At 41.5% G+C, this 14622-nt stretch overlaps 3 protein-coding genes across 6 annotated transcripts in view; 1 reads left to right on the top strand and 2 right to left on the bottom strand.

The window, feature by feature from the left end:
- Nucleotides 1–1133: 1133 nt before the first annotated feature.
- On the bottom strand, nt 1134–5303 carry LOC131103943 (ubiquitin-conjugating enzyme E2 variant 1-like). Of its 3 annotated transcripts, none has more exons than XM_058050509.2 (4): nt 5190–5303; nt 4310–4458; nt 4041–4166; nt 1134–1652 (listed from the first exon to the last, which is right to left on the bottom strand). In XM_058050509.2, the coding sequence occupies exons 1-4, from the start codon at nt 5209–5211 to the stop codon at nt 1506–1508; spliced, it is 444 nt and encodes a 147-aa protein (XP_057906492.1). In that variant the 5' UTR covers nt 5212–5303; the 3' UTR covers nt 1134–1505. The 3 variants fall into 3 exon arrangements, with proteins under 3 accessions (XP_057906492.1, XP_057906491.2, XP_078652671.1); XM_058050508.2 differs by lacking the exon at nt 5190–5303 and adding an exon at nt 4977–5116; XM_078796545.1 differs by lacking the exon at nt 4310–4458 and having other exon boundaries at nt 5190–5263.
- Nucleotides 5304–7826: 2523 nt separating this feature from the next.
- peds1b (plasmanylethanolamine desaturase 1b) lies at nt 7827–12429 on the bottom strand. The gene is made up of 6 exons (XM_058050507.2): nt 12165–12429; nt 11473–11592; nt 11289–11380; nt 11050–11194; nt 8533–8745; nt 7827–8477 (listed from the first exon to the last, which is right to left on the bottom strand). Exons 1-6 carry the CDS (start codon nt 12298–12300, stop codon nt 8356–8358), a joined length of 828 nt encoding a protein of 275 aa, XP_057906490.2. The 5' UTR covers nt 12301–12429; the 3' UTR covers nt 7827–8355.
- A 144-nt stretch (nt 12430–12573) lies between these two features.
- Nucleotides 12574–14622, top strand: part of cebpb (CCAAT enhancer binding protein beta) — a 16205-nt gene continuing 14156 nt past the window's right edge. The window contains exon 1 of one of the 2 annotated variants that reach the window (XR_013629824.1): nt 12574–12703. The gene's annotated coding sequence lies outside the window, so the exon portion shown is untranslated. The remainder of the gene's footprint in view (nt 12704–14622) is intronic. The other variant, XM_058050506.2, reaches the window with a different exon arrangement.

The following is a 14622-nucleotide window of genomic DNA, read 5'->3' as shown; positions in this document are numbered from 1 at the left end:
ACAAACAACACAAACCGCATTGAATTGAAAAAGAGGACTTACACATAAGCCTCGGTCCCTGCAGCCCTTGGAGATGTGTGACTGTCATTGCACAAAGAAGTGAGCGAATGAAAAACCTCATTAGGATCTTCACAGTGAATGGGATCACATGGTTTGTTGTTGGGTCAGAGTCCACACCCCTAGTTGTAAATACTTCTTAACAGAGGTCATTTCTCTTTTGATTAGGTGAAGTCGGTTTGCCCTGACAAGGCCGCATGGCTGCCAAGTGTCAGGAGATCAGGAAGAGCTGGATTCGAATCTGTGTGTGGAGGTTGCATGTTTTTTTACCCCGGGTACTCCCGACTTCCTCCCACACTCCAAAAATAAGCACGTTAGGTTAATTCACAACTAATTGTCCATAGGTATGAACGATTGGTTGACAACCAGTTAGTCTCCAAAGAAAGCTGGGATAGGCTCTGGCGAACGGGTTTGCCCTGACTTGTTAGAACATTGCACGTACCTGCTTGTCCCTTAACAACCAAGCCACTTTTTTCTTCCACTCCACTACCCTGAAGTGGACGCTATTTATAGTAGCATGAATCACTGTGACAAAACATTCATTCATTTTCTACCGCTTATCCTCACCAGGGTCACGGGGGGTGCTGGAGCCTATCCCAGCTATCTTCAGGCGAGTGGCGGGGTTCACTGTGGACTGGTCGCCAGCCAATCACAGGGCACATATAGACAAACAACCATTCACACTCACATTGGATAATTGGACTCAGCAATTAACCTAGCATGTTTAGGCCTAGGATTTACTCCTAGCTGCGAGGTCTGCACACTAACCACTCGACCACCGTGCAGCCCTGTGACAAAACATTTATCTTAGCGTTACAGGAGATATGTTATCAACAGATTTGATAAGGGAAAATTTTGCTTTATAGACAGAAGAAATACAAAGAAAAAGGGATGGAACCTATCAGGTGTGAATGAATAAATACCTTTCTAGTATTGTCCCACACTTGTCTTCAGGTATTCGGTCACATGATGTGTCCATTGTGTTGCAGCTACCAGTGATTTTATGTGTACTTATTACAAAACTGACCAAGTCATGGAGCTAATTCTATGTTACAAGAACACAACACACAAATAGGTACACTTAATAAGATTATTTATGTTATTGTACAATCAGCCATTTTCCACAAATCATAAAAAATATTAAGATGTACAGTATTCCAATGATCACAAACTGGCGTGGACTGTCTGCTCATGACGGAGTTCACCCAGGGATCCAGTGGTGGGAGAGGATACGAGTAGCTTGGAATGACTTATGTGTATCATTGTGTATTGTATGTGTATGTTTGAATGTGTCTGTAATCGTTCGTGTATGCTTGGGTTTTCTGCTCTTGTGTTCTTAGCCAGTGGAATGTGGATGCAATGAAGGGAAGTTAGCCAACAAAGGAGGGTCGGACATGTAGGGGGGAGTAAGGAGGAGGGAAATGTGGAGACAAACGAAGCATGGGGGCTCAGTTGGTATAGATCTGGCCCTCGGGTGGTTGAGGAAGCTTCATGTTCTCTTTGCAGGTCATGAGCCGTCGCAGCTCCAACAGCACCGTCCTGATACTGTAAGAGTTCTGCCACTTAGCCAGTGCAGTCACCGCGTGCATGTCGACCTGCAGAATCAAACACACGAACACCCATGTGAAAATCAACAACTTGAAACCAAATACACAACAAAAATATAAACCAATACATTAGTAGTAATTCTGTGTTAGTGAGCATTAGAGATCCAGCTGTTTTTTCCGAGCTGATATAATATTTTAGTAGACAAGGAAGTGAAAATATTGGCACCAAAATTTACAACACGGTGGATGAGTGGTTAGTGTGCAGGCCACACAGCTAGAAGACCCAAGTTCGATTCCTCCTCGGCCATCTCTGTGTGGAGTTTGCATGTTCTCCCCGTGCATGTGTGGGTTTTCTCCGGGTACTCCGGTTTTCCTCCCACATTCCAAAAACATGCTAGGTTAATTAATTGGAGACTCCAAATTGTCCATAGGTATGAATGTGAGTGTGAATGGTTGTTTGTCTATATGTGCCCTGTGATTGGCTGGCGACCAGTCCAGGGTGTACCCCGCCTCTCTGCCCCAAGACAGCTGGGATAGGCTCCAGCCCGTCCACAATGAATGAATTTACAACATTTTAACCTACTTTAACTCAAATTATTTTGCTTATTCCAGGCAGTACAATTCAATACAATTTTATTGATGGGATTTTTGAAGTAGTTTGGGGTGCTGTGGAACGGTGTCTACGATATTTGAGGCAAATGGTGGTCACAGCAGATGCTGACTAGTTTTCAGACCCACCGCAGACCACCCTTAAACTACACATTTTGTAGTAGCCTTTTGTTGTAGCCAACCACAGGTACACGTGTGCCATTATCACACATGTTGGTATGCCACAACTGTGAGATGGCTAGATTATGAATGATGAATGCCCACTTCCACAGATTTATAAACAGTATTTCTGCCTTTTATTGCTTTTTGGCGTTTGTTACTACAACTTAAAAGAGCTCCTTTTATGTCAAAATCTATGTAAATTATTGGAAAATAGATACATACTAACAATATATATGAATTTAGTAGATGCACCGTTGGCAGGACTGGCAATGACAGGACTGAGTTTGGGCATATGTCCCGATCAGAAAAAACAAGCCAAACTCTGGTTGCTTTGGGATCATTCAAGTCCTGCCACAAATTCTCCCTTAGATTTAGATGTGGGCTTTGACTTGGCCACTCTAGAACATTTACCTTGTTGTCTGTGAACGAGCTCTGTGTAGCTCTTGCTGGGAAAGAAATGTTCTCCCAAGGCTTAGTTCTCTTGGAGGTTGAAATTGATTATCTGCCAGGATTTGTCGATATTTGTCTGCATTCGTGTTCTCCTTTACCTTGACGAGCCTTGCACGGCCTGCTGCTGAGAACAACGTAATGTTGCCACCACCATGCTTTGTAGTGGAGATGCTGTGTTTGTGGTGATTTGCAGTGTTTTTTGTTTTCACCAAACATAGCGTCTAGTCTGAAAAAAACCTTCTTCTTCTGTGAGTTTTTTTTTTAAATCTCTGGTAAAGAATCCATGCAAGTCTCCCATATGTGCCACTGAAGCTCTTGACTCTTTACGAGTGATCGTCTGCATCTCAGTGGCCTCCCTCACTAGTCTGTTGACTATGGCCTATTATAAGTCAACAAATATTGAAAGATGTGGTATCCTAGTCCCTACGCAGTATACTACATTATGTAATATTATGAGACATGACCTTACCTTACATTACAAAGCTGAAATGGTATGCTATATGGCTGGGATTGAGTGAAGAAAAGGCTCTCCTCTCATTCCCTGTGGAAGTGGTACATTTTTGGCTTCTTTGTCCTTCTTCCCAGTCAACAAATATTGAAAGATGTAGTATCCTAGTCCCTACGCAGGATACTACATTATGTAATGTTATGTGACATGACCTTACATTACAAAGCTGAAATGGTATGCTATATGGATGGGATTGAGTGAAGAAAAGGCTCACCTCATTCCCTGTGGAAGTGGTACATTTTTGGCTTCTTTGTCCTTCTAGCCCTAGGCTAGCGGCAATGATCACTTAGCATGCGCAATGTGATGTAAACAAAGAATAATAAGAGTGTAAAAGTGACTGTTGGTGTGTTATTTCATGTCTACAGGGTTTCTGATCATGTAACATCTGTATTTAGAAAGTAAAAAAAAATTTTATTTATTTTTTAACAAAAATATTCAGCAATATTCGGCTGCAGCACCCCCGCGACCCTCGTGAGGATAAGTGGTAGAAAATGATCGAATGTAAACATTTGTTTTCACATCAAAATGACACTGTTCATTGATAAAAGCAACAAAAGGCTGCAATATCCTAGGGTTGTGAATACTTTTGCAAGGTACTATACATTTTCTTCCTGCCTGCAGCTTCAGACTAGTGTACTTGACACGACAGTTCACATCTATGACTGTGAGGGATACAACTACAATAAGAAGAAACCGAGTGTACGTACCACACCATTGGAGGTGTGCACACCATTCAGGTTTATCTTGGTCACAAATCTGACAAACGGTGGTGATTCTGGGTATCCTGGGCCGCATTCAACCTTCAGATTGTACATTCTGTTTTCGTAGCTTGTCTGTGGAAGAAGCAGCAAAGAGGTCAGCGCAAATAGCAACCATGATGACTCTTACGTTTCGACACAGTGAGAGTCACTGTGGGCGGTCTATTCCACAAGCCCACACGTCCCCCTTCGGTCCTTCACACTAGGTTGACACTCACTCGAGGAGGGCCTAAGATGACTCCTCTCCATCGTGTTAAAGTCATGTCCTCGTCATCCTCCAAACCCCAGCTCACTGTTCCATCCCCCACACCTTTCTGCCCTTCCTCCAGCTCTTCAAGTAGCCGGAAATTGCGGGGAACTTTAACTCCTATGTGCACACACACAACAAAAACGTGATAGAATTGATATTGTGGTCTCACTGAGATTGAAATACAGAAGGCCTGTGCCGATATTCATGTCTTGGATGCTGTGCTGCATCGTTTGGCCTCTGCAGTGAGATGTGGTGATGCAGCATGCATGCAAACTAATGTAAAACACACCTGCATCTCCACTATCCATTTCATGTCAACAATGGTACTCACCTGAAAATCCATACCCACTGCCATATCCAGTTGTTAAAATTAAATAAGCAACAGTTTGTGCTAGATAGGATGTGCACTTACGTCCATTGGTAGCAGTTCAACATTCTATTTGGGAATATAGCATTTTCGCTCAGGGGCGAAGAGAGCCAAGCCCTATGAGCTAACAACTGCTAGGTTGCTGCTAATTTACGCCTCCAAATATAAACGCCAGACTGAATAGAGCTGAATAGCATGACGCTAACGTTAGCGATACGTGAATCGGCTTTACGAAACCATGACAATTAAGAGTTATATGCAGTCATACTTGCTCTTTGTAGTCTGGATTTCATTCGAACGTAGCTTATTTTTGCTAATACCGTTGCTTTCAATTCATTCTCGTAATGTGCTATTTATTTTAGCATACGACACACAGTCGGCCCTTGCTAGTCGCTACGCGGTAGCCGAAAACTAACCCCAATGCTATTTCGATGGGTGTGATCATTATAATAAGTATCAATAACTATTCCGTTATATTTACCTGATCCGGCGGCGAGCGCCATGTTGATCCTAAACGACGGGAGCGCGCACGCAGCTGAGCCATTGTCGCCTCGAACGTCGCGTGCACGCCACCGATCGGATTTAGCCTGCTTTCTTTGGGATTTGATGGAAAATTGTGTGTGGTAATGTAAATAAATGATAGTTTTAGCAATTAATGACAAGTGTACATGCTTGTTAAAATAACAAATGATCTTAAATCTATGCAAGGGTGACATTTTTGAGTGTTTGGACTGCAACTAATTATCAGTGATAACGTTTTTTCATCCATTCCATCCAAAAATATTTTATACCATGTCTCTAATCTAAATAGAAGCAGCCCAATTAAAAAAAAAAACACTCTTTAAATGTACAAAAATACACCAAAAAGCATACACAAGTAAAAGAAAAAAACACTTGTAGTTGTAATTACTGAGATTTTATTTAGTTTATATATAAATGCAGTTTAATATACACATTGTACATCTCCCAAATGGAAGACAACAAAAAGGCATCAAGGTATATTATTGTGATAGCTGAAAGTCCATCACCAACCACAACATCCACATGGGACCTTGCCTCAGAAGAAACGAGAGACAGGTGAACGTCAACTTAAATGGTCGGTCTCGAGTGTTCACATTTTGCTGACGTGATTTACAGTAAATCAATCAGGGAGCGGATAAGGCAGTTGAATAAGAATATCTCGCAACTCAAATCAACTCGACAAAGCACGTCTTAACATTCATTATTCTTAACCGGGTCGAGTGGGAGCACCCGAACTCAACGTGAGAAAATAAACACAGCTCCATCACGAGTTGAATTAAACAAGAAACTGAAGTTTTTTTTTTACGATTATAAACCAATGAATATCAAACAGTCGTTCAAAGTTGTAGCACCGAATAACACAGAACCTCCGCTAATTGACTTTTGATACTTTGTGTTCCTAATACTGATGCAACATCTCGAAACAACCAGCAGCAGTACATTTTGACGGGCAAGTCCACACGAAACCGATTCTCACAATACTCTACAAGCACTATGAAATGTGTTGTTTTGCTGATTTAAATAGGTTTTGAATAGAAATATCTCAGAAATTGTGTTTTATTTATCCACTTCCAATGATCCTAATAGAACTAAAACACAAAGAGAAATTGAGAATTTAAGTGTCTAAATTCCATATAATTAAGTATAATGGATAAAAAATTGAAATATTCCATAATATATAAAAAGATCATTGCGGCCCTATAATATATGTTACTATCCCTAAACTGCCTACTCACTTAGACTATCAGAAGCACAACAATGAAGCCTTTTAACCTGGTTGCTTGCCAGGATTTTCCTAGGAATGAAGACGTAATTTAGGTAGTTCCATCCTGAGTCAGTTGGGTCAACGTTGAAGGTCTGTTGAATGTAGCACAGTCATTCCTCCCTAGTCAGCGTCTGCGTTCGACAAACTTAAGGGGGAAGCCGGTGACGCACATTTATTTGTTGTTATGTCTTTGTTAATTCCTTTTCTCATACACTTAAAAAAAAAAAAGGCGTCTCAATTTCCTGCTCCCAATTTTGTAAGACTGTAAAAGGCTTCACTAAAAGGCGTTTGACTAATCAGACAGCGTTAAGACAAAAGTTAAGAGGCTCTTATCACACTGCATAGTTATTTGCTGTACAACACACTTACAAATTACTCGCTAAAGCGTTTAAAAATAAACCCTGCCACCGGCAAGGGGAAGGAGTGAAGAAAGTCCTGGCTCGCCAAGCATCGCCCTTGTAACGCCACACAGTCCACTTGCCACAACTACACACAAACAGGAATGTTGCCCACACCAATACATCTTTTAGTTATAAAAAAAAGATGCATGGAATAGACCTCATGTCAATATTAGCGTGTTTGTACGTAAATCCAAGACACCAAACAGGACTTTAAACACACAAAGTGAAGCTAAATGACAAGAACGGTGTAAGGCAGCTTCATAAAACTGCATGTGTCTCTTCCATGATTGCAAAGTCATGTGACGACATTATGAACCTGACACCCAGAACATTAACACTCAGGCCACCCTATTAGGTACAATCAGATGAGACTCCTTCACGACTAGAATAATAATCCTGTTGAATTGTTGTTATATTGTATTTGTAATATTCAAGTTGATGCTTATTTGCTGAGGTTATTCTGAACGGAGCTTCATTTAAATGACTGGCATTACCTTTTTTTTTTTTTAAATCAACAAAAACTAAAATGTATGTTTGAAAAGAAGAATCATCTTATACCTAAAATTGTGAATGTGTTTTTTTTTCCCCCACATTATTATTATTATTATATGATTTTTTTTTATGAGTGGAAATGCAAAACCTTTTGAAAAGGCCTTTCCCCCCCCCAAAGGATGAGGTAAGCAAATGCACTGAATCCAGAAGATGACATGTCATCCGACCGTTTATTCCCTTTGGTTTTTGACCTGTTCTTAAGTGTCCTGCCACACTGACTTTGGCCTTAAAGTTTATTTAAACTATTTGTTTCAATATCTTGGTAAAGCCACTATTAAACATGGCTGTCAGTGTGTTTAAAGCTGAAGGCTGCAAACGACTATTAATATTGATTAGACATCAGAATGATAATGTCATGTAAAAAAGTGCTTAGGGTTAAAAAAAAAAAAAAATGTAACAGTGGCTATTCATCAATTTGTTCTTTCGCTATCCGTAATGAGAAAACTTTCTTGTTTCTCTCTAATTGCACTTCTGTCCACTATCAAAATTTCAATATGTTTGTGAGCATCAAATCGATATATTTGATTCGTTGTAAATCACCGAAGTAAGCCAGTGCTAAATATAATCCAAATGAACAGCAGAGGCTTGTGTTCCTTGTTTGATTTTTTTTCTTTTTTGAAGTGAGAAGAAATATTAGAAAGTGATCTGACCGCTTTGCAAAAAGTGAAAAATTATTGTTTGAGATGAGAGTTAAGAAATACATTTCAGTTTGAAATGAATCTCTCCGTTAGGCGTAATGAAAAAAGTCGTCTTGAAAAGCAGACAAAATGTGCAAGAGTCAAAGCTATGGCATCAAAACCTGTTAAGTTTTTCTTCAGATGGATTACATGGAGGAAAAAAAGGGGGGGGGGTGAGAAGCCTGGACGGAGCCAGCGTCTTCCGAGGTAGGGTGACGTTAGCCTGTGCCATTACTTGACTTTATGAGCCCATTTCAGATCGTCTGCCCTGGGCTTCTCTCCTGTGATGCCCTGGATGAGATCCTCCAGGTTCCTCCAGAAGCCCAGCTTCTCCAGGGGGTAGTTGAGCCAACCTGCAAGAACTGGACTCAGTGACAAGACTCTCTCAGCCGCTTTCTGAAGACTGACCTGTCGTGATGCAGAAATATGTCTCGTGCGGGGAGACGTGGTGGATGCGGTGGTGCTTGCGGGGAAGGATAACGTGGAAGTCCTGCAGGAGCATCACCCAGCCAGGCAAGCCGAAATACGTGTGGGACCACTTGTGAATCTGGTTGGTGAGGGTCACAAAGATGCCTAGCGCAAACAGGTAGCAGTACCACGGGTAGATATGGTAGATCTCCGCTGCAGTCCAAAAAAACACAAAACAAGGTTGCGGTTACCGCTAGGAAGACCCAAACATGAGGCATGCAGTGTTCCCTCTATTGCGATTTAACGCCGTTAAAGGCAGAGCCTGGCCCTTTCAGAAGAACTGCAGTGTGGGAAGTTGAGTGTCTCCGGCTTCCTTCTCTTATCTGTCTGCATGATCATTATTTTCTGCGTCCTGATTGACTGACAATCTCCATTGTGCCGCCTTGCTGTGTTTGCTAGCTTGTAAATAAATGTTCGGTTCGTTGGAGGAGTGCAACAGGAGGAGAAATGTAGCAATATGTTTAAACAAGGATACAAAAACGCTACAGCACAGCAAAATGGCGCTAATACTTTCTTGTGTAGGTTAATCATTAAAATTTAAACAAAGTTTTGAATGTTTTTCAGAGTGTTAACGAGATTCATGGATTTCACTTATTGTAGGCTATTTTGGGAACATGCGAGGGAACACTATACGACAAAGCAAGTTTATTCAGGATTATTCTTTGTTACCCAGATTCACTGAGCCAAAAACCTTCAAGATGAGGAACGATCTTGGCTAATAACACGTTTATCTTATCTTGAACGTGTTTCAATTTTAACATTCCCGTACTTGCACTTCAGTACGTATACTATGGATGCAAACTTTGACAGTGTGGTGCTGTCCCAAATAGATTACTGTTGTTACACACTTACCACAAATGTTGATCGCAATATTTATCTGCATCTGATTCTTCTCTCCTTTTTAAACAGAACTGCAACGATTTGGGGTGTGTGGAGTTACCAACATGCAGGTACTGACAGCACACTGTACCGTGCACACACTTATTCAATCTAAATTGTACCAAGTACTTGGGTCTGAGTATGGAAGTGCTCGAATTGAAACACGGCCCTTTGTCATGAGCATGTTCATGTACTCAGAAGGCGCCTGATTTTGACGCTGAGATCCTCGGCGATAATAAGGGGTGACCAATAATGGAAGTGGTGAAGGGTGGTGTCCTCTCAGTCCCTGGATTAAGTGGCAACTTAGAACAAAGCTCATTTATCCAAGAGTAGGTGCCTAAGTGTTAATATACATATACATAATAATAATAATAATACATAATATACATATACAAATACATACACAACAATGGACAAGCGGCAGCCTGCAGTGAAACGAACTGAGAGAAAATAACTTTTTTGTGGGCAATGATTTTGTGATGCAAAAGTCTTTTGTCGAATATTGTTTTGAGAAGCGCGACTGCATGGTGAACGAGTAGTTAGTGCGCAGGCCACACAGCTAGGAGACCCGAGTTCGATTCCATTCTCGGCCATCTCTGTGTGGAGTTTGCATGTTCTCCCCGTGCATGCTTGGGTTTTCTCCGGGGATTCCGGTTTCTTCCCACATTCCAAAAACATGCTAAGTTAATTGGCAAATCCAAATTGTCCATAGAGTGTGAATGGTTGTTTGTCTATATGTGCCCTGTGATTGGCTGGCATTTTAGCACATCAGTGGAACAGAATTTACGCTTACAGAGAATAGTCATATTGCAACGTAGCCAGTTACCTCTACGTCAGAAAAGTTGTAGGAGACTTGTAGATTTATATACAGGTGCAAAAAATGTCTCTCTAGTTTTATTCATTTATTTTATTAGCAAAATGCACATGAAAGAATTGAAAAGTGCATTCTTTTTTATTTTTTCTACTTGCACGGTCTATTTCTAGGCGCATATGTGAGTGAATTAGCCGCACCCTACAGCCCTGACTTAGCAGCTTAGTGACACTTGTTGCGAAATATCAGCATGACAACATGTAGCCTAGCCACAAACATAAACACAGTTGGAGTAATGCAGACAAACTGACCCGCTAACCTGGCTAGACTTTTCACTCGTTCTTGTGAAGTTGACTCACTCTTTGAATGCTCGGAACTGCTGTTTAGATGCCAGTGTCGTATTAGGCAGATTAATACTTCCCAAATTGAACAGTGCCAGTGCTCTCTACGTGCTCCAATAGTGAAGACCATTCTGCCTTCATTACCTCATGATGATAAGCTAACATAATTCATCAATTATTACACCCATCCTTATTTGGTAATGCAGTTTTGTGTTTGCATGGTTGTGTCATTGCACACAACCATAACCGCTTCATTAATAACGGGAATAGACTGACAAATAACATGGCCTCTATTGTTGTCTTGTATTTGCTGTGTTGAATTCCTATTCTTTGTTGACTTCACCGGCACTACCATGATGTTGTGTCATTGACATTGCTGAGGCCGTCACCAAAACTAAACTTCAAATTTGACGATGCATAACTCACCGGGGGAGAGTGTGTGGAAGTTGAAGGCCATGTTGATGAGAGGGATGATGGTTAACATGCAGTTGTCGCCATTGGTCTCAATGAAGTCATGGCGAGTGATGGCTGTGGGGTCAATGTGGTGCTCTCTAAAGGGTCGTATAAAGGCCTGAAGTAAGTACGAAAGGCAGGGTGTGAGTGCAGAGGCAGAAATACCCCTCACACAAAAAAAAATTAAAAAAATACACTGCGGTTGAGAGTACCTTTCCAAAGATGGGGAGATCCACTGATCCCCATGTATCAGCCCCCCAGTGAACAAGCCCTGATGCGAAGTCTGCCGTGAGGATTCCTGCTGCTACATATTGGTTCAAGAAGATGCGGGAATGGGGAGTGAAACTAGTGACACAAGAGGCACACAACATTCCTTGAATCAGTGCCAGTACTTACCAATCCCCATAACAATGTACCACAAATGTCCTAAGTGGAAATTGGCAAGGAGGTGAATGAAATTGAAGGCCATGAGAGAGAAGCAGAGGACAACACTTATCCACTCTTGACATCTTTTGCCTATAACATAAGAACAGTTTTAGTTAGAGCACGCTTCAGTCAACACCGTCTTAAGATAACATGACATCATCTAATCCAAATCACCATTCAAAGGTCAAGAATTATCATAACAAATGATGCAACATCCCTATGTGCTTCACTGTTATTTGACTAGTGAGCAGCTGGTTTTGGAAAAACCTGTCTGCTTCCTAACTCCACCCAACCAATTGGCTTAAAGATCGTCTATAAGGAGACAGAAATTGCTAGGTGTAAATAAATTCAAATATTTCTTAGTTTAGGCCTGCTGCCTCTCTGTGAGACTATGCACGTATTTAGCAGGTCGGGAAATTGTTATGATTAATGTCATATTCAGCTTTTCTTTGGTTCTGGTTTGCAAACACAGCAACGAAACAAACACAAATCCAAGCTAAATCACAATCACTACGTTTCCGAATTATCTGCCCAAAGCAGTTACGTTTGCCGAGTTATCTTATTCATGTTTGTAGTGTTTCTACAGTGAACCTTAACGTTTGCTAACATTGTACCGGAACGACCTAGCCGTCAATACAAAGAAGCGATATGGGTCGACCCACCTGGTGAATATAAATTGGCCAATTCTCGGGCACCGGCGTGTTGTGGACCCCATCTCGCCGCACTCCCACACGGTCCCTGCTGCTCATGCTTTTGTAATTCCTCCGTACAACCGCTCTCTTCCACCATTCTCGCCATTTCTCCACTTTTTTGGCCCAACCCCTACAGTCTCTCTGCTCCTAGTCAGGAGCCAACGGAAACGTCAACTTCTCAGCCCACGGATATCGTAACATTTTGGACCAATCGGGTGCGAGACGCTGAGGACGGCAGCCAATTATCACACGAAAAGGTGTAGGCGTCTGACCAATGGCGTTGCGAGGGGGAGACAACACTTCCTGACCCCACCCGACCTGTCTTGCTGTCTTCCCTCCCGCCACTGATCCCCCAACATGGTGGCTCTCTCTTTTAGATGTACTGCAGATGGCGCTGTGGAGAAGCTATAACCCAACGTAGAGGGACACCTGACTCCTTTTACTGCTGCTGGTGCGAGGCCCAGTAGTCGTGTACTAAGGAAACGTTGACTCCATTCATTTGTGAAAGAGTAAGTACTTGTGTGAATGCTGAATGCTATTGTAGTCGGCCATTTTCATGTATTTCTTCTTCTAATTCCGCCTCATTTTTTGATGGCTAACTACTCCATTTCTTAACCAATTCTAATTAAAAGTGAGGACAAGTGAGCCACCTATTCAGAAATATTCCCACATTTAGTGTAATTTCACATTTTCTGTGAAAATTTTCCAATTAAAGATGAATGGGCATACATTCATCAGCAACATAGTCATGGTGTCAGATGAACAAAAGATATATTATTAACAAGTAAGTAAATACATACAGGACATCTACCAATAGACAAAAAGCTAATTATATAACATTAAACACGTAAAATTAACAACTAGATGTGTCCACAACCAGTCCAGGGTGTACCCCACCTCTCACCCAAAGACAGCTGGGATAGGCTCCAGCATAGCCGAGACCCTAGTGAGGATAAGTGGCATAGAAAATGATAGATTTGTGCAATTGGAGAAATAGTGTGTTAATGCTGCAGCTAGCATGCTCACGTTTAGCCGAGACAGGCTGGCGCCAAACTGCTCCTTGTTAGCATGCAGCTGGCATGCTAACACGTAGCACTGATGAGCTGACACCGGACTGAAATGCTGCAGTCAGCATGGTAACTGTGTCTATGTCTATGTAGTATGCGTTTAATTATGTTTTGTCTTTGCAAAAACAGAAAAGCTGAGACGCTAACACCTAGCATGCTAGTGCTGCTAAAATGCTAATTTTTAGCATGTTAGCGTGCTTTGCTGGCTTGAACAGGGAACCTTTTGATTAGTTTGAGCAGTGCTACAACCTAGCGAGAAGCATGTTTATCATTCAAGGCTAGTTTGAACCACAGAAAATTCATGAGCCGTACGTTTTTGTCACTGCGAGTCCGCCATCTTGTGTAGCACAACCTTGTTCGTTTGCAACTTTTGACGCTTTTACTGATGGTTTTTGAAATTCTGGACATGATAATGCATTAAAATGCCCTACTGTGCGGCTGTAAACTACCTACATAGGCCTATACACTGCTGCCAAGTTGTGCTACACAAGATGGAGGCATGTGCACTGAAGCACTGCGCGGTCTGTGTTGTGTCCGGGTGTGAGCTTTCTATGTCTTTCTATTTCTGTGGTTTGAACACTGCCACCATTGTAGCGAGAGACTTGTGTATCATTCAAGTTTGCATGCAAACAATGCAATAACCAAAGGATCCCGAGAGCCAGAAAGAAATATGCGGGCTCCAGAGTGTTTTCTATTCGGGCTCCAACACTTTGGAATGCCCTACCTCCTGATATTAGAGCTGGTACCTCAGTAGAAATGTTCAAGACTTATTTTTACACTTTAGCATTTAGTTAATAGTATTCCTGGCCTGTTTGACTGCAGTGTATCAGTTAACAAACAGGTTAGGTCTTCCCCTATTCCCAGAGAAGCATATGTGTGCGGTTTCCTACTCACACCAAAGTCTGTATACTGTCCCGCTGTACAAAAAAATCGATTTAGCTATTTGCATACAGTAACTGAAGTTAGCAAAACAGGCTTGAAAAATACTTTTTTTTTTCATATTCGAAGTTAAAGTGTCCATCAAAGTGTGACAAACACAGTGTTTGTCAATATACGTCTGTATTACAACAGATGTCAATTATCAGCCGTGACGTTCTTTCACCACAAGATGGCGGTAGGTACTTAATTAAAATGGCAAGACGATCAGACTTAAGGAACAAAATTATTGGATCATTTTATCAGTGTCATAATATTTCGATTTTATTTATAAATAAAATTTACAGTAACTGTTCCTCATCGTTTATTGTGATGACGACTCGGCCCAATCGACAACATCAATGAGATTTTTGTAAAAGATCCAATAATTGTGAGTTTGGGGGTGGGCTCTGTGGTCGCGTGCTGTGATGACGTCATAAATACGC

The sequence above is a fragment of the Doryrhamphus excisus genome, linkage group LG15, assembly GCF_037039965.1.
Source record: "Doryrhamphus excisus strain RoL-2023G ecotype Guam linkage group LG15, RoL_Dexc_Guam_v1.1, whole genome shotgun sequence".
Classification (NCBI taxonomy): Eukaryota; Metazoa; Chordata; class Actinopteri; order Syngnathiformes; family Syngnathidae; genus Doryrhamphus; species Doryrhamphus excisus.
The sequence above is the reverse complement of the archived record's forward strand: the minus strand, read 5'-3'. Positions and strand labels throughout refer to the sequence as shown.